This window comes from Haematobia irritans, chromosome 4 (assembly GCF_050003625.1).
Source record: "Haematobia irritans isolate KBUSLIRL chromosome 4, ASM5000362v1, whole genome shotgun sequence".
Lineage (NCBI taxonomy): Eukaryota > Metazoa > Arthropoda > Insecta > Diptera > Muscidae > Haematobia > Haematobia irritans.
The window spans coordinates 203,074,276-203,095,211 of record NC_134400.1 but is presented as its reverse complement, the minus strand read 5'-3'; the positions used below and the strand labels follow the sequence as shown (position 1 = coordinate 203,095,211).

At 25.1% G+C, this 20,936-nt stretch overlaps 1 protein-coding gene across 1 annotated transcript in view; it reads left to right on the top strand.

The window, feature by feature from the left end:
• The first annotated feature begins 2,507 nt into the window (after positions 1 to 2,507).
• Cht7 (chitinase 7) overlaps positions 2,508 to 20,936 on the top strand; it is a 108,329-nt gene continuing 89,900 nt past the window's right edge. Inside the window, exons 1-2 of the mRNA XM_075304511.1 lie at positions 2,508 to 2,572; positions 2,893 to 3,100. Of these exons, the coding sequence (XP_075160626.1) occupies positions 3,098 to 3,100 (3 nt within the window). The 5' untranslated portion in view covers positions 2,508 to 2,572; positions 2,893 to 3,097. The remainder of the gene's footprint in view (positions 2,573 to 2,892; positions 3,101 to 20,936) is intronic.

Here is a 20,936-nt window from a genome sequence, read left to right as displayed (position 1 = left end):
TATTTTTGTCAAAATTTAATTTCTATAGAAAATTTTGTTAAAAATTTATACCTATAGAAAATTTTGTCAACATTTTATGACTATAGAAAATCTTGTCAAAATTGTATTTCTATAGAAAATTTTGTCAAAATGTTATTTCTTTAGAAACTTTTGAAAATATTGTCAATATTTAATTTCTATAGAAAATTTTGTGAAAATTTTATTTCTATAAAAATTGTCAAAATTGAATTTCTATAGAAAATTTTGTTAAAAATTTATATCTATAGAAAATTTTGTCAAAATTTATTTCTAACGAAAATGTTGTCAACATTTTATTTCTATAGAAAATTTTGTCAAAATTTTATGACTATAGAAAATTTTGTCAAAATGTTATTTCTACAGAAACTTTTGTTAAAAATTTATTTCTATAGACAATTTTGTCAAAATTTTATTTCCATAGAAAATTTTGTCGAAATTGAATTTCTATAGAAAATTTTGTCAATATGTTATTTCTTTAGAAACTTTTGTCAAAAATTTATTTCTATAGGAAATTTTTTTTAAAATTTTATTTCCATAGAAAATTTTGTCAAAATATTATTTCTATAAAAAATTTTGTCAAAATTTAATTTCTATAGAAAATTTTGTTAAAAATTTAATTTCTATAGAAAATTTTGTTAAAAATTTATATCTATAGAAAATTTTGTCAAAATTTTATTTCTAAAGAAAATTTTGCCAACATTTTATTTCTGTAGAAAATTTTATCAAAATTTTATTTCTATAGAAAATTTTGTCAAAATTTAATTTCTATAGAAAATTTTGTCAAAATTTTATTTCCACGGAGAATATTGTCAAAATTTAATTTCTATAGAAAATTTTGTCAAAATTTTATTTCTATAAAAAATTTTGTCAAAATTGAATTTCAATAGAAAATTTTGTTAAAAATTTATATCTATAGAAAATTTTGTCAAAATGATATTTCTATCGAAAGTTTTGCCAACATTTTATTTCTGCAGAAAATTTTGTCAAAATTTTATGACTATAGAAAATCTTGTCAAAATTGTATTTCTATAGAAAATTTTGTCAAAATGTTATTTCTACAGAAACTTTTGTTAAAAATTTATTTCTATAGACAATTTTGTCAACATTTTATTTCCATAGAAAATTTTGTCGAAATTTAATTTCTATAGAACATTTTGTCAAAATTTTATTTTCATAAAAAATTTTGTCAAAATTTAATTTCTATAGAAATTTTTGTTAAAAATTTATATCTATAGAAAACTTTGTCAAAATTTTATTTCTAAAGAAAATTGTGTCAAAATTTAATTTCTATAGAAAATTTTGTCAACATTTTATTTCTGTAGAAGCTTTTGTCAAAAATTTATTTCTATAGAAAATTTTGTCAAAATTTTATTTCCATAGAAAATTTTGTCAAAATTTAATTTCTATAGAAGGTTAGGTTAGGTTAGTTGGCAGCCCGATGTATTAGGCTCACTTAGACTATTCAGTCCATTGTGATACCACATTGGTGAACTTCTCTCTTATCACTGAGTGCTGCCCGATTCGATGTTAAGCTCACTGACAAGGGACCTCCTTTTTATAGCCGAGTCCGAACGGCGTTCCACATTGCAGTGAGACCACTTAGAGAAGTTTTGAAACCCTCAGAAATGTCACCAGCATTACTGAGGTGGGATAATCCACCGCTGAAAAACTTTTTGGTGTTCGGTCGAAGCAGGAATCGAACCCACTACCTTATGTATGCAAGGCGGGCATGCTAACCATTGCACCACGGTGGCTCCCAATTTCTATAGAAACTTTTGTCAAAATTTTATTTCCATAGAAAATTTTGTCAAAATTTAATTTCATTAAATTTGTAAATTTTACTACAAATGCGCTCATCTTGAACTTCAAGCAATTTTGAACTCCAAGTTCATCCTTAAAACTACAAAATGTTCTTTAACAAGGGGAAAAAATTAATGATGTCTAATAAATTTTCTTGAATTTGTCGAAAAATATTTACTTATTTTTGTGATATCGGTAATATTGCTTAGTTAAACATTTTCTAAAAATAATCTAAAGTTTCTAAAATTATCCAAAATTGTTCATCCTGGTGTCACTGTTTTTTCTGTGCATTTTAAAGACATTTTAATAATTTTTAAATCCAAGTTTTTCCTTCGAATTAAGAAATTTTTTAAACAACATTTTTTCTAAAAAAAATCTTAAGTTTGATAAAAAGAATTATTATTTTTTTTGCAATTAGTAAAATATTATTGTTACAATTTTCAAAAAAAAAAAACACATTTTCTTTCGTGGTGGTTTCATATTTTTAACAGGTTTTAAGGAGATTTAAAACCTGAGTTTTGGTTTCCTAAGCCCACTGTCTCTTTGAAAGCCCTCTCTCTCTTTTTTTTTTTAATTAAGGCACTCGCATAAGCTTCAGTTGACTTCTTCTGTGGTCTCTTTTTGAAGAGTGTGCGTGTGCAGCTTACTTATGTGGTTACCATTTACCAGTTAATGTGTGGTGGTTTTGACTTAGTTTTCAAAACCAATGTTTCAGTTTCAGTTACCAATTTGAAAGAGTAAGATCGTGTCAACGGTTTGTGTCAATCAAAATCCATTAAAATAAAAAAAAACAAACTTCACAAAAAAAGAAAAACCTGCAATATTACAAATTCCCCCCCACAAAAAAAAAGAAAACAAGAAAAAAAGCTTATGGAAAAAATCTATAACTGGAAAAAAGTTTTAAACTGAAAACGAAAAAATCACAAACAAGGATTTTCATACAAAACGACCTCTTCAAATAAAAAGAGAATCTATTAGTTCTGATAAATATCCAGTGATTTCTAAGCAATTTGAAAAATCCATAAAAAAATTAATAAAAATTTGTACAAAATATTTATTTTTTTTTGTTTTTAGTTTTATGTGCAAATTGGAAATAAACTAGCAATCATATAAGAATACAAATTTAAAAAGGATAACGTCAAGGAAGAAAAGGATAACGAAAATACTAGCAATATAAACAATTCAATACGATTGCTTCGTTTTAATAAAAACGGGCATAAATAATAAAATTTATTAAATTATTTATATAAAAATAAACGAGAAACATAGTTTTTCTAAAATGGTGAGTGTTTTTTTAAAGCAAAGCATATTTTTTTATATAGAAAATGGTGCCTTTCAAATTTTCTTAATACGTAAATACCATTAACTTACTTAGCTAACAGTGATCTTAAAAAAAAACATGAAACAAATGTATATTAATATCGGAAATGTACAAAAAGGCTGGTATTATCTTAAACCTGTTTTGTATTAAAATGTACAAAATAATATTTAAATTAAGTGCAAAATATCAGCCAACACACAAAATCCAGAAAAATCTTTACATTTTTTTTGACAATAAATTCTTTGGAATAATAAGAACTGGAAATTTTATATAAATGGTAGAGGATTCTAGATTATGAAACATTTTATGAGAAGAATTAGTTTAAAATTATTAATTTTTAATTTATGTTAAAATCCATGGAAAAATAGGAATGTATTTTTACTCAAAAAGTAGTAATTAGAGAAAATAATTGAAAACAAAGAATGGCTTAATTGATAGTTTTACTTGGTATTTATACATTTTATAACTATTTTAAAAACGAACATAACTACACCCAAAGAAAAAATACTTTCCTCCGGAATGAAATTTTAGACAAACGAAATTTCTCTTTATATAAACCGAATTTTGTGACAAACTATTGTCTATAATCTATTCTAAATGTAAACTTGACCAAAAACTCGTCCATCATGAACTTTGTTGATAAAATGTTTGAGACATACTTAAACAAAGGAAAATGTCATTGGGCTGTGGAAAATTTCGAAAAAAAAATAAAATTTAACTAAATTAAAAAGAAAATGTAACTAAAATTTTAAAATAAATTAAACAAATATTTTTTCCAATAAAAATAAGTTAAATTTAGCGTTAGTTTAACTACGGAAATTTTTTCGGTGTATTTTTGGCTGTCTTATATGTTAACTTTTACCAAAAAACTAAACTACTAACTAAATTAAAAAAATAAAATTTTACTAAAATTTTAAAATAAATTAAACAAATATGTTTTTGCCAATAAAAATAAGTTAAATTTAGCCTTAGTTTAACTAAGGAAATTTTGTCTGTGTATTTTTGGTTGTCTCTAATCTTTTTTATATGTAAACTTTTACCAAAAAATAAACTCGTCCATCTTGAACTTTGTATGGCGCAAAAGACATTTTTGTAATTTCTAACCTCATTTTTTCCATAAAAATACGAACTTTTCTTTAACAAAAAAAAATATATATTTTTTTGAATTTGTCGAAAAATATTTACTTATGTTTGCAGTTAAACATTTCCAAAATTAACCCACATTTTATTTCGTTGTGGGTTAATTTTTTTTGAGGGTACACTGGTATAAAATATTACGCATCTTAAATTTTTGGGCCATTTACACAACATTAGGGTAAAAATTATTAAATTAAAGAAATTGTTACTAAGAGAAAATTTTAAATTCTTTGCTAAATTTCATTAAATTTAGAACACGGAACTTTGAAATTTTCATCCCTCCATTAAAGTCATATGTCTTGGAAGCGAGGAAAATTTTCACAAAGTAAATGATAACATTTTCGAATTAATCTTTAAATTAACTGAGGTATTGCATTTGAATGGAATTTTGGATTAAAGATAAAAACGCTTCAAGTATGGGCTAATACTTATTTTGAGGATTTTGCAACATTTGTTTCAAGTTTAACTTCACTGAACCGATTTACTTGAAAACAAAAATCATGAAATAAAAAGGACATTCCTGAGGCGCATATTACGCAGAAAAAAATTAATTCTAAATTTGTTGTTTTTTTTTACTTATTTTTACTTCTTCTTCAAATTCATTTTTATTTTTTTTTCCAATGAAATTCCAGAATAGACGGCATTTTGCAATATGATATTATTTTTTGAATTGTTTTTTTTTTCAAACTTTTTTTTTTAACCTATTGTCTCTCAATATTGATATATTATATGAGTCACGTAAATATTTGCAGAATTAGTTAAAATTGTTGTTTAAAAAAACCGCAGACAATTGCTAATATTTTTTAAAGAAAAATTAACCTTTCATTGGAAAGGAATAACCACTTTTAATTCCAAAATTTGCATTTGATAACGACATATTGGTTTATTTCTTTACTTCGTATTAGAAACCAGTTTAATACATTCTCAATCTTATGATAAATATTTCTGTTTTTGAAACAGAACTAATTAAAAAGTATACATAGAAATATGGCTAGAAAAGAAATACAATCAATAAATGAAAGCAATTAAGGATTTATTGTACAAATAAAAATTAGAGACGTTTTTTTATTTATATCTAGACAGAACAAGAGTAAATTGTTTTATTGAGAAACTGAACTTTATTGAGGAAATGAAATCTCGAGGGAAAATTGAACTAAATTGTATCATCTCATAAAGAATAAAGGATCTAAACGTAAATGGAAAAATCATTGCCGCTAAACCATGAGCATATTAGCTGTGCTGATTTAATCACGATATTAATTGATCCAATTAATTTTTTTAATTGAAATTCTTCAATCACGAAAATGATAGTTTCAATCACAGAAACAATTAAAAATAAAAAATATACTTGATTAAAATTAATTTATTTATTTTTGCTATGACACATTCTATTAATTGTTTATTGGTTCATAAAATTTAGTTCATAAAATTTTTGAGACAAACTTGGGATTGGGAAAATTGCATTGGACTTTGGAAAATTTCGTATAAAATAATAAAATTAAACTAAAACTACACTGAAAAAAATATTGTCGTGAGGTCAAAGATTTCATGTCTTTAAAATACGAATGCAAATTTTGCTTAGCACGGAAGACGCAATTCTCTACTATAAAGTTTTTTTTCCTTGTCCAAAAGTCGATAAACTTTTCAATGAAGTCGTATTATCCTTATAATTAAGTGATTTCACGTAAAAATGGGTATCATAACATGAAAGAAAAAAAATTTGGGCTAAGGTCAACTTGACTTTAATAACTCAGAAAAATTACATACATCTAATGAAATTGTCTTTAAATTGTCTTTAAATTTGTTTCCTTTTTGCATCTTGACTACAAACCAAAAAATCGTTCAAATATAGGACGTATTTTTCAACACTTCATTTTAAAGACGTTTATTACTTGAAACATATCATAATTTCTACTGGAAGTCAAGTCTTAATTTGGAAAATAAAGTTGTCGTTAACTCGTTTTTAAAGGACTTTGATAGCATATGAAGAAAAAAAAGCTTAAAAAGCGAAAAATTAAAATTTGCTTCCTAGAAGCAAGTACACAAAACCCAAATTTGAAAGAGAATTGTGTCTTAAAAGTATCCTTACTTGTATTATCCGCTTCTTTGGCTCGGAATCAATACCAAAATTTTTAAAGTAAAGACAAAATCTTTGGAACCGGGCATGCTTTTTTTCAGTGTACATATTTTTGTGCAATAAAAATAATTTAAATTTAGCAACGATGGTCTTTTTTCTGTATATTAAAATCGTTTATTAGATTCAATAAATTTCTGAAACTTCTCCAAAGACAGTGAAAGATAATCGAGCATAACAATTTAATTCAACATAAAAAAAAAAAATTAAAAACGGCTATATGAATGAAATGCTTGTAATGATTTCCCCTGAAATCACTCACCCTTTGGGAAGGAGATTTTAATTTTGCTTGTAACGAAAATTAAGGAATTTCGTGATTTTAGTAGTAGATGATATAGATTTTGGTAAATGACAAAACTCCTATATGTAGTAAAAACATAAGACTTAAGACACAAACGAAAATGTGAACACATATACAGTTTGTGCCTTAAGTCTTTTGATCGAATAGCATATTATAGCTAAACTTGTGCTATTTCAAACCATAAAAACTTCAATGTTATAGATGACAATATAATATCTTAAGGCATAAAATGCGCAGTTTTGGTCAAGTTGGATTAAAAATTTATCACCTCAAATCAAGAGTTTGATCTCTATAGGGGAAATATAAGAAAATTGGGGCGATATTGCTTTTAAATTAAAGAACTTAATGCAATGTATGTTAGTGAATAAAACTACATATTTTTGTGCAATAAAAATAAGTTAAATTAAGCATTCGTTAAACGATGGTATTTTTTTCTGTTTGTCCAAATTTTATTTCTATAGAAAATTTTGTCAAAATTTTATTTTCATAGAAAATTTTGTCAAAATTTTATTTCATTAAATTTGTAAATTTTACTACAAATGCGCTCATCTTGAACTTCGTACTGCACTAAAGACATTCTTGCAATTTTGAACTCCAAGTTCATCCTTAATACTACAAAATTAAAAATCTTTAACAAGGAGAAAAAATTAATTATGTCTAATAAATTTTCTTGAATTTGTCGAAAAATATTTACATATTTTTGTGATATCGGGAATATTGCTTAGTTAAACAGTTTCTAAAAATAATCTAAAGTTTCTAAAATTATCCAAAATTGTTCAGTTTGTGCCTTAAGTCTTTTGATCGAATAGCATATTATAGCTAAACTTGTGCTATTTCAAACCATAAAAACTTCAAAGTTATAGATGATAATATAATATCTTAAGGCATAAAATGCGCAGTTTTGGCCAAGTTGGATTAAAAATTTATCACCTCAAATCAAGAGTTTGATCTCTATAGGGGAAATATAAGAAAATTGGGGCGATATTGCTTTTAAATTAAAGAACTTAATGCAATGTATGTTAAGTTAAATTAAGCATTTGTTAAACGATGGTATTTTTTTCTGTTTGTTAAAATCGTTTATTAGATATGCGTTAAAATTCTAAAACTTCTCCAAAGATAGACAAATATATTCGAGTCTAACAATTTAACCCAACATAAAAAAATTCTAAATACGGCTATATGAATGAAATATAAAAACGAAATGTCCCACTGTTTTAATACATTCAAAAAAGTGAACACTCAAAATCATTAAAGTCAATTTCATGGAAATTATTGTGTTTTAGTTAAAATTGAGAAAGTTTCCTTGACTTTAATAATTAGTTGTGTCGATTAATTTAAAATAAATTTTAAATTAAAAAAGGGGAAACAACCATATACAAATCAAACATAAAGATTTACTAAATTGGTATTTCCTATCAATTAGTTTAGAGTTTCATAAAGTTTATAAATTTTAACACAAATGAGTTCATCTTGAACTTCATATTGCACTAAAGATACGTGTTTTTATATTACAACTCAATTTTTTTCTTTCAAACTATGAAATTTTCTTTAACAAGAGAAATAAATTAATTATGTCTAATCAATTATCTTGAGTTTGTCGGAAAATATTTACATATTTTTTGTGATATCAGCACATTAAATTAACCTACATTTTCCCAACTGGTGGGTTCACATTTTTTGAGTTCATTTAAATTACATTGATTGCATTAAACTAATTTTTTTTAATATTCAATTATATTAAAACTAATAAAAAGAAAAAAATAAATGCTTACTTAAATAAAGTCATAATAATTACACAATTTATTTTTTTCTGCTGAAATTGAATTTAATGCAAACATAATTTTATGAGTATTGATTTTCAGAAAAAAATCCGTTACTAAATTCCTAAAATATACGGTTGCCATAAAAATATCATAAAATTTAATTTAGCAATTTATTTTGGTCTAACAGTATTCCCACAAGGTCAATTTTAGCTATTCCTTTGTGGATACATAAAACTAAAACAAATATTTACAATGGAAAAATAATTCAAAATATTCAAAAATTCCATTTGAATTTCAAATGTATACCCAGCTATTTCCGCAACTATTAATAACCTATAAAAAATGTTCAAACCTTTGTATCAAAAATAATATTTCATAATTTAAGCCGGTTTTTGGTTTAGTGAATATATCCACATAAAAATTAATTAATGCCAAAATCGTATGAGCAAAGTAAAAGTTATCATATCATCCTAAAAATATCAGGTTTTCAGATGAAAATATTATCAAAATTTTGTTTATATTTTTAAATAAAAATTAGCGTGTTTTGATATAATATGACACCCTGATCCACTATTGTCTATAGAAATAAAATTTTGACAAAATTTTCTATAGAAATAATTTGATAAAATTTTCTATAGAAATAGAATTTTGACAAAATTTTCTATAAAAATAAAATGTTGACAAAATTTTCAATAGTAATAAAATTTTGACAAAATTGTCTATAGAAATACAATTTTGATAAAATTGTCTATAGAAATAAAATTTTGACAAAGTTTTCTATAGAAATAAAATCTTGACAAAATTTTCTATAGAAATAAAATTTTGACAAAATTTTCAATAGAAATAAAATTTTGACCAAATTTTCTATAGAAATAAAATGTTGACAAAATTTTACAAAGAAATAGAATTTTGACAAAATTTTCTATAAAAATAAAATGTTCACAAAATTTTCAATAGTAATAAAATTTTGACCAAATTTTCTATAGAAATACAATTTTGGCAAAATTTTCTAAAGAAATAGAATTTTGACAAAATTTTCTATAGAAATAAAATTTTGAAAAAATTTTCTATAGAAATAAAGTTTTGACAAAATTTTCTATAGAAAAAAATTTTGAGTTATTTTGTTTCTCAAGCTTGGCAATAATATAGAATATTATTTGAAAAAAATTTTTACTAATTTTTCTAAAGAAATTACATTTTGAAAAAAAAAATAATAGAAATAAATTTTTGCCAAAATTTTCTATAGAAATAAAATTTTGACAAAATTTTCTATAGAAATAAAATTTTGAAAAAATATTCCACAGAAATAAAATTTTGAAAAAATATTCCACAGAAATAAAACTTTGATAAAATTTTCCATATAAATAAAATTTTGACAAAATTTTCTATAGAAATAAAATTTTGACAAAATTTTCTATAGAAATAAAATTTTGACAAATTGTTCTATAGAAATAAAACTTTGACAAAATTTTCTATGGAAATAAAATTTTGACAAAATTTTCTATAGAAATAAAATCTTGACAAAATTTTCTATAGAAATAAAATTTTGACAAATTTTTCTATAGAAATAAAATTTTGACAAAATTTTCTATAGAAATAAAATTTTGACAACATTATCTATAAAAATAAAATTTGACAACATTATCTATAAAAATAAAATTTGACAACATTTTCTTTAGAAATAGAATTTTGACAAAATTTTCTAATAAAATTGAATTTCCATAGAAATAAAATGTTGACCAAATTTTCTATAGAAATAAAATTTTGACAAAATTTTCTATAGAAAAAAATTTTTACTAAATTTTCTGTAGAAATTAAATTTTAAAAAACATTTATATAGAAATAAAATTTTGACAAAATTTTCTATAGAAATAAAATTTTGGCAAAATTTTTTATAGAAATAAAATATTGACAAAATTTTCTATAGCAAATAAAATTTTGACAAAATTGTCCATAGAAATAAAATTTTGACAAAAATTTTCTAAAGAAATAGAATTTTGACAAAATTTTCTATAAAAATAAAATGTTGACAAAATTTTCAATAGAAATAAAATTTGGACAAAATTTTTTATAGAAATAAAATATTGACAAAATTTTCTATAGCAAATAAAATTCTGACAAAATGGTTATAGAAATAAAATTTTGACAAAAATTTTCTAAAGAAATAGAATTTTGACAAAATTTTCTATAAAAATAAAATGTTGACAAAATTTTCAATAGAAATAAAATTTTGGTCAAATTTTCTATAGAAATAAAATTTTGACAAGATTTTCTATAGAAAAAAATTTTGAGTTATTTTGTTTCTCAAGCTTGGCAATAATATAGAATATTATTTGAAAAAAAATTTTACTAAATTTTCTATAGAAATTACAATTCTATAGAAATTACATTGAAAAAACCAATTATAGAAATAAACTTTTGCCAAAATTTTCTACAGAAATAAAATTTTGACAACATTTTCTATAGAAAAAAAAGTTTTGACAAAATTTTCTATAGCAAATAAAATTTTGACAAAATTGTCTATAGAAATAAAATTTTGACAAAGTTTTCTAAAGGAATAGAATTTTGACAACATTTTCTCTAAAAATAAAATTTTCCATTGAAAACAAATTTTGACAAAATTTTCTATAGAAATAAAATTTTGACAAAATTTTCTATAGAAATAAAATATTGACAAAACTTTCTATAGAATTAAAATTTTGACAAAATTTTCTATAGAAAAACAGTTTTTACTAAATTTTCTATAGAAATAAATTATCTTAAAAATATAATTTTGACAAAAGTTTCTATCGAATTAGATATCAGTATCTAGTCATCAGCTGTGATTATTGCTCTTGGTTAATCGAAAAGTATTCAGCTAATGGTATATTTTTTTAGCCCTTAATTTGTTCTTTAAAATAAGCCAAATGTAAAAATTCGACGGATTGATATATGTTGTGTGAAAGATGATTTTTTTGACCATTCTTGAATTACACGGACTTTTTTTATGATGCATAGTATTGTTGGTACCATGGCTTCAAAGCAGCTTGCAAAATGTTTTGCGACATTATGTCGTATTTTAGCTAAGCTCGATGAAAACGATTTGAGAGCGGCATTTGGTTTTAATAGCTGCCCACACCATCATTTGGATAATGCAAAACTACTTCGCATAGCAGTTTATGGGCTCAAATTCTTGAGACTCGAAGTATGTGGCCAGCCGTTGAAATATCATCAAAGGATATGAATTCTCATTTCTGAACGTCTAACTTTGGTAGTTTTAAGTAGGGAACCTGTGATAAGATGTAAGAAAAGGCTTGAAAACAACTTAAATTTTTTTTACAAAAAAATATGTTGAGTTATTTTGAATTATACAAGGAATTCACTATAAGTTTATTTTTTGTTTTTGGTATCCAAAGTGATTTAATGAATTTAATAAAAAAAAATTATTGTATCTAGCCTACAATGTATGCTAAATCCACAAAAATTATAATAAATCCAAAAAAATCAAGAAAACATGCAACTGTAGCTTTAAAATTCCACATAAATACCAATACTCTTAAATTATAGCTCAATCGCTCTGTCGTTAGTCACGTACATAGTATGTTGGAATATGTCATGCGAAATTATAGGACTCGAATGCAATTCAAAGCAATACTTTTGCTATTGGTGAACAGATATCAATCGGCCTTCCTTTTCGAGATCCATGTTCAATGTAGTTTTTTAGCTGTTCTTGCCTTCGAATAAAGTTTTCATGGAGTTTTTCCAGCCATACGTTGTTGGGAGGCCCAACGATCCAATAGAGAAAAAAAAAACCAGCACACATAGTGAAACATTAGCAAACTTCAATAGAGACATATGAATGAACAATCGAATAAACGACCAAGTTGTGCATTCAACCATGATACTAAGCTACGAACCACTAAATAGCTGAAAACATCAGAAAATAACACGAAATAAAAACCAACTGTTTTTGCAAAAGTATGTCATAGCAAACAAACAAACATAACAACCAGACACAATTCCTAAACACCCTGACAAAGGGGGCCTAAAAGCAAACAAACAGAAATACATATATAAAAAAATAATCCATCTATATGACTATGTACATTCATACTCACATATATATGTATATAAATATGAATATATATTGTGCATTCACAAGAATAACGTTATGTCTAACTCTAGAAAAAGGCAAAAGAATTTTATGCCGAAAAACAAATATAACGACATAAACGGTAGCCCATATGGCGCTTAACATGGCGACAACGAATGCTTGTATACCCTTTGGGAAGGAGATTTTAATTTTTGCTTGTAAGGAGAATTAAGGAATTTCGTGATTTTGGTAATAGATGATTTAGATTTTGGTAAATGACAAAATTCCTATATGTAGTTAAAACGTAAGACTTAAGACACAAACGAAAATATGAACACTTATACAGTTTGTGCCTTAAGTCTTTTGATCGAGTAGCATAGTATAGCCAAATTGCGCTAATTCAAACCATAAAAACTTCAAAGTTGTCATGCAATATTTCAGTTTAGGCTTACTTGGATTAAAAATATACCTCTTCAAATTGAGAGATCGATCTCTATGGGGTATATATAAGAAAATTGGGGTGATATTGCTTTTAAATTAAAGAACTTAGTGCAATTTATGAGAAAATTCCTATTTGAAACTGCAACAAAAGACTTAAGAAACAAATGCAAATAAGTACACTCACCGTTTGTGTCTTAAGTCTTTTGATTGAATTGCATACTATAGACAAACTGGGTTATTTCAAATCATGAAAACTCAAAAATTATAGATGGCAATATAATACTTTATGGCATAGAGTCCGTATAAGCCATTCAACATTTCAATTTTGGCCCAGGTGGTATAAAAATACACCTCCTCAAGAAAAAGTCAAATTGAATGATTGGTCTTTAGAGGGGCCCAGCAAAAATATTTGGAAGTTCTACCAAAGGCACAACTTTAAAAGCTCTTCCAGAAGATGTACTCTTTATTTTAACTACACAGGAAGTTCTTTTCATTCAATTTTTTATAACATGCTTTTTTCATATTTTTAATGGGTAACTTTTTTTGTTTCAAATTGCTTAAAAACTGTTTAAGAATTCATAAAATTTGTACCATTTTATTATTTAAATTTTGTCGAAAAAAATTCTAAATCCAATCTGAAAAAATTGTGAATCTTTGAAAACATTTGAGGCCAAACGTTTCACACAAGCGTTAGAATCCATTAAAAATTATAAAAAGTATTTATTTGACAAAAAATCGCAGAATTTTTTAATTTACACCCAAAACATTGAATTCGGATCACACCTGAAGTAGTGATGCAAATTCAGTGCACCGGCTGTTGAAATAGAGGACTTCCGTCCTATGACAAGCCCATGCTAAATTCATCACTTCTCCGTCAATTTTGCACCACTTCCGGATCCAAAAACAACATTTTCATTACTTTTTTGGCGACGCTTTTTTTGCCAGGGGGTTATATCGGAAAATGTAGTGATATTTTTCTTTACTTAAGCATCTTAATGTAATCATTTTGCTAAATAAAAAATCCAAATTTTAATATATAGCTGCAATAAAAGACTTAAGAAACAAACTCAAATGTATGTGTAATACATTGTTTGTGTCTTAAGTCTTTTCAGTGAATAGCGTATTATAAACAAACTATGTTATTCCAACCCATAAAAATGTCTGAAATTATAATCGACAATAATATCTGAAGACATAGAATCTGAATTGGCCTAATTGGATTAAAAATATACCTTGTTAAAAAAACCAAATCATTTAATCGGTATATGTATATGGATGATGTATTCAAAAATGTAGCGATATTAATCTTTAATTAAGAAACTTAATGCAATACATTTAGCTAAATAAAAAATTCTGTTGTAATATCCATGTCCCCATTCCAGAGTACGCTAAGTCGACTTAGCATTTTTGATGGAGTTTATTGTTTTTTATTTGGATTGATGTGGATTGCATCCTGTCAAAAGTTCAAATTTATTGGACACTGCTATCCAAAGTTATGGTTAATATTGTACATAGCCTGTGACTAAAGTTTTAAAAATTTCCAATCCAAAAAGGGCAAAAAGCTTTGTTCGAACTAAAGTGGTCTAATTCATTTTTAGCCATGTTCTATTATCACTATTTTGAATCCGTACATACTTAAAAAATCTACAATAAACATGATTTTAAGACCGAAAAAAGTGAATTTATATCTTATACGGTTTTTAAGAAATTCCAAAACAAAAAACCTTGAACTTGTTTCCTGTAAAATTCACTTTTTAGACTTAGCGTACTTTGGAATGGAGACATCGGTATGTATATGCAACAAAAGACTTAAGAAACAAATTCAAATATGTACACATAAAAAGTTTGAGTCTTAAGTCTTTTGATCGAATAGCAAAATATTGTGTTTTGCAATTTTGTAATTTTGATCTTTTTGGGTTAAAAATATATCTTATTAAGAATACAAATCGCAGGATTGGTATACGGGGGTTATAAGAAATGGCAGCGATAGTGTAATACAGACAGACGGACAGAAATTGCCTTTACTGGGTAAATTAGGGAGCAGGATTTTAATTTAATTGATTATAGACTCCAGCAATCAAAACATTTTGTGATTTTGGAAAAAGTTTTGCTAACATAAGCATTTTATATCTCAAACTTATGTCGTCGTTGGGTATCTTTGGTGCAAATGTCCTTAATGCCATATTGCATCTGCTGCCTTTAAATATACTGACAAAAAGTTTGACGCCTTAGCGGTAGTATGTGATCGTAAGAAACATGTTTTGTACGCGGGAGCACAATGAAGTCCCTTGTTATCGAGCTACACCTGGATTCGGGCAGCACTCAATGATAAGAGAGAAGTTCACAACTGTGAACAATGAATTTAAAATACTGATTCTGGGTGGTAAAGCTTAGCGTACATAGAAAACATTTTCAACAAAATATTTGCAATTAAATTTTTAATTGAATTTTCAAAAAATTTCCATTAAAAATTTAATTGATTCAAAACTTTTGTTTTAATTTAAAAAAAAAATCAATCGGCAGAATTAACAAAATTAATTAATTTATTAATTGAATTTGGTGATTGATACTATCATTTCTGTGATTGAAGATATTTCGATTAAAAATTAATTGGATCAATTAATTTCATGATTAAATCCAAAAAATATTTTTTTTTATATGTACACAGACTCTGAGGAGAAAAGACGATGGTAGCATACAAAAAATTAAATAATCAATCGTATTCCCCTTTTCGCTAAATGTCAACCTTTCGACTTATTCGTTAAGTCGATTAGTTCAACGTCAAAGGCCGTTTAGTCGAATTTGAAGATTATTTCAATTTCTTTTTTTTTTTCAAAACTATCCATAGCTAACGAAAAATTTTCTAAATTTAAACATCAAAATTGTATTCAATTTGTGCATAACTTCTGTGATTAATATATCCCTAAGGTAGGGTATACCATCGACTAGAACATCACGTATGCGTATAAACACTAGTGGCAACTCATAAGCTTACAAATGCCGGCTGTCTATTAACCCAATGTTATATGTAAAGAATACAAAAGAATAAATGATTTGAGTCATAAGCGAAATGAAAATAAAATTTATGGAAATAAATATACTTATTCATATTGTGGTTTATGATGATAGAAAGAAGTGAGAAGATAAAGATATACACAAACACATTCATATTTATATGTATTGTGATTATATTCATATGAAATAATAAACAATAAGATTCCCTTTCTATAGAAGAGATATTCTCAAACAGAAGTAAAAACAAAACATCAGGCCATACGAGTAAATCACGAAAAAAAAAAACAAACAAAAATTGATTTGAAGAAGTTTTTTTTTACAAAAACAATGACGAAGTTCTTTAGATAACTTGACAGAGTTAACCTACCAATGAATGTCTGGTTTATTTGAGTGTTAATACTACAACCATTATGCAGTGCTTGACAATGTGAGCTGCGGAACTCCGGCGAAAAATTTAATACTTTTTGGTGAATGATGGGTTAAATTAAAACCAAGGAAAAAGAAGGGAAATTTAGAAAAATTAAAGCCCCAATTTTTTTTCTCATTAAAAGAATGAAAATGTTTGTTAATAATATGAAATGTTTCATTATTAAATAGAAAATTCTTTACAACATCGAAACACTTCATTGAAACAAATTCAATAAAATGTTTAGATGGCTCAATTTTAATGACCGTTATCTTTATGTCATACGCAATAAAAATAATTTACCAAAAATATTACCTTATAAAAGGAATTAGTGCCATAAAAGTATCTTTGGATGGAAAGAGTGGGAAATTTGCCACTAGGTTAGGTTAGGTTAGGTTAGGTTATGTGGCAGCCCGATGTATAAGGCTCACTTAGACTATTCAGTCCATTGTGATACCACAGTGGTGAACTTCTCTCTTATCACTGAGTGCTGCCCGATTCCATGTTAAGCTCAATGACAAGGGACCTCCTTTTTATAGCCGAGTCCGAACGGCGTTCCACATTCCAGTGAAACCACTTAGAGAAGCTTTGAAACCTACAGAAATGTCGCCAGCAAGTCTGAGGTAGGATAATCCACCGCTGAAAAACTTTTTGGTGTTCGGTCGTAGCAGGAATCGAACCCACCTTGTGTATGCAAGGCGGGCATGCTAACCATTGCACCACGGTGGCTCCCAAAATTTGCCACTAAAGTGGGCTACGATAACATTGGTGCAGAATATTTAAGATTCGAACCACCTGAGTTTAATTGTCAGTTTGACTGTCCCTCCGTTTGTCTATCCATGTATTTTTGTGATCAAAGTACGGCTCGCAATTTACGTCAGATTTTCTTCCAATTGGACATGGGTCATATGTTGATTTAAAGGCAATGCAATTACGATATAGCTGATATATATAAAATATTTATCACCGATCTGCCCAACTCTGTCAAATCGTAGGTCCTATCGTCTTCCAATTTTGGCTATATAAATAAAATTTTTGACAAAAATTTCCTACACAAAAAAAAAAATTCCTTAGTTAAACTAACGATAAATTTAACTTATTTTTATTGGAAAAAAATTATTTTCTTGTAGTTAAATTTTATTATTTTTATCGAAATTTTCCACAGCTTAATGAAATCTTATTTTTTTTTTAAGTATGTCTCAAAAATTTTATGAACTAACCGTGAGTATAAAGTTCAATGACCGTACACATAAGTTCAATATGAACTAAAAGAAATGAAAATTTTCGTCCGATTCACAAAAATAGTAAGAATGAACTACTGTATGGTTAAAATGGTCATGATTTGGCGCCAATGATTTTCTTCTTTACTTTTAGTTAATTTTTTTCTTCTGTGAGATGATGTAACTGCAGTTAAAAAGTACAACAGGGCATTCAAATTTCCTGGTTTTAACAACGCTTTGTGGAAATCTCATAATGTGGAGTAAAATTTCTTCTTCCTATAAAACAGTTCACTTTTTTTCGGTGTAGAAATAAATTTTTTGACAAAAATGTCCTAGAAATAAAATTAAAAAAAAATCTATAGAAATAAAAATGTTGACAAAATTTCCTATAGAAATAACATTTTTGACAAAATTTTCTATAGAAATGAAAGTTTGACAATTTTTACTATCCAAATAAAAATTTGATAAAATTTTCTATAGAAATCAAATTTTGACAACATTTGCTTTAGAAATAGAATTTTAATAAAAGTTTCTATGGACATGAAATTTTTGACAAAATTTTCTATAGAAATAAAATTTTTGACAAAAAAATTTTTAACGAAATTTTCTATGGAAATAGAATTTTGACAAAAATTTCTATAGAAATAAAATATTGACAATATTTTCTATAGAAATAGAATTTTGACAAAATTTTCTATGAAAATAAAATTTTTGACAAAATGTTCTATATTAAACATTTTGATTTTATTAGAAATATTCTATGAAAATAAAATTTTTGACAAAATTTTCTACAGAAAAATTTTTTTTGACAATATTTTCTATAGAAATAAATTTATGCAAAATTTTCTATAGAAATATAATTTTGACAACATTTTCTTTAGAAATAGAATTTTAATAAAATCTTCTATGGAAATGAAGTTTTTGACAAAATTTTCTATAGAAATAAAATTTTTGAGAAGATTTTTAACGAAATTTTCTATGGGAATAAAATTTTAACGAAATTTTCTAAAGAAATAAAATATTGACAAAATTTTCTATGGGAATAAAATGTTGACAAAATTTTCTATAGAAATAAAATGTTGAAAAATTTTTCTGTAGAAATAAAATGTTGACAAAATTTTCTATAGAAATAAAATTTTGACAAAATTTTCAATATAAATAAAATTGTGACAAAAATGTCTATAGAAATAAATTTTTTACAAAATTTTCTATAGAAATAAAACCTTTACAAAATTGTCAATAGAAATACAATTTTAACAACATTTTCTACAGAAATAAAATTTTTAGCAAAATTTTTTATAGAAATAAAATTTGACAAAATTTTCTATAGAAATAAAATTTTGACAAAATTGTGTATAGAAATAAATTTTTTGACAAAAGAAATAAAATTTTCTATAGAAATAAAATTTTTGACAAAAGTATCTATAGAAATAAAATTTTGACAAAATTATCTGTAGAAAACAAATTTTGACAAAATTTTCTATAGAAAAAATTTTTTGACAAACTTTTCTATAGAAACAAAATTTTTAACGAAATTTTCTATGGGAATAAATTTTTTGACAAAATTTTCTATTGAAATAAAATGTGGCAACATTTTCTATAGAAATATAATTTTGACAAAATTTTTTATAGAAATAAAATTTTGACAAAATATTCTATAGAAATAAAATTTTGACAAATTTTGCTATAGAATAAAATTTTCTATAGAAAAAAAATTGCAAACTTTTCTATAGAAACAATATTTTTTACGAAATTTTCTATGGGAGTAAAATTGTTGACAAAATTTTCTATAGAAATAAAATTCAATGTTGTTTTTTTGATCTCAGCTTAAAGCCATGCATTGACTAAACTACAAGTGTAGCTTAACCAACAGAGGAAAAGTGTGCTTGTCAAATTTATTTGGGCAAAGCCCTATAGACTGCAAGATGGTTGGATGTACAGCTGTTTCGGAATTACTACATTCCTCATCAGCATCCTCTACTTGCAGCAAAACTATCAACCAATTATCAGAATAAATTCGGGTAATTCACTCAACCCAAAGTGAACTACACTTGAACCTCCCGAAAAAGGGTTTGATAGTCGGCTACTGCCTAAACAAATTTGCCAGCTTATCTCTTTTCCTTTGCCAAACTCAAATCATCGATTTGAATGTATTTGGCTGGGTTTGTTTTTGAGCGTGCTTCCTCTATCTTCACTCGTTTTGTTTGTTATTGTTGGCTTCTCTTCAATCGTTATTGTTGTTTTTTTATCTCAGCTTAAAGCCATGCATTGACTAAACTACAAGTGTAGCTTAACCAACAGAGGAAAAGTGTGCTTGTCAAATTTATTTGGGCAAAGCCCTATAGACTGCAAGATGGTTGGATGTACAGCTGTTTCGGAATTACCACATTCCTCATCAGCATCCTCTACTTTGGCAAAATTTTCTAAGAAATAAAATTTACAAAATTTTCTATAGAAATAAAATTTTTGACAACATTTTCTATAGAAATAAAATATTGACAAAATTTTCTATAGAAATAAAATTTTTACAAATTTTTTTTTACAACATCTTCTGTAGAAGTGAAATTTTGACAAAATCTTCTATTAAAATAAAATTTTGACAAAATGTTCTATAGAAATAAAATTTTGATAAAATTTTCTATAGAAATAAAATTTTTGACAAAAGATACAATTTTCTATAGAAATAAAATTGTTGACAACATTTTCTATAGAAATAAAATATTGACAAAATGGTCTATAGAAATAAAATGTTTGACAAAATTTTCTATAGAAATAAAATGTTGACAAAATTTTCTATAAATTTTATTTACAAAATTTTCTATAGAAATAAAATTTTTGACAACATTTTCTATAGAAATATAATTTTTGACAAAACAAATACAATTTGCTATAGAAATAAAATTTTTACAAAATTTTCTATAGAAATAAAATTTTTGACAACATTTTCTATAGAAATAAAATATAGACAAAATTGTCTATAGAAATAAAATGTTTGACAAAATTTTCGATAGAAATAAAATTTTTGACAAAATTTTTTATAGAAATAAAATTTTAACATTTTCTATAGAAATAAAATATAGACAAAATTGTCTATAGAAATAAAATGTTTGACAAAATTTTCGATAGAAATAAAATTTTTGACAAAATTTTTTATAGAAATAAAATTTTTAAAAAATTTTCAATAGAAATAAAATTTTTGAAAAAATTGTCTATAGAAATAAAATTTTTAAAAAATTTTCAATAGAAATAAAATTTTTGAAAAAATTTTCTATAGAAATAAAATTATTAATTAACATAATATTTTATTG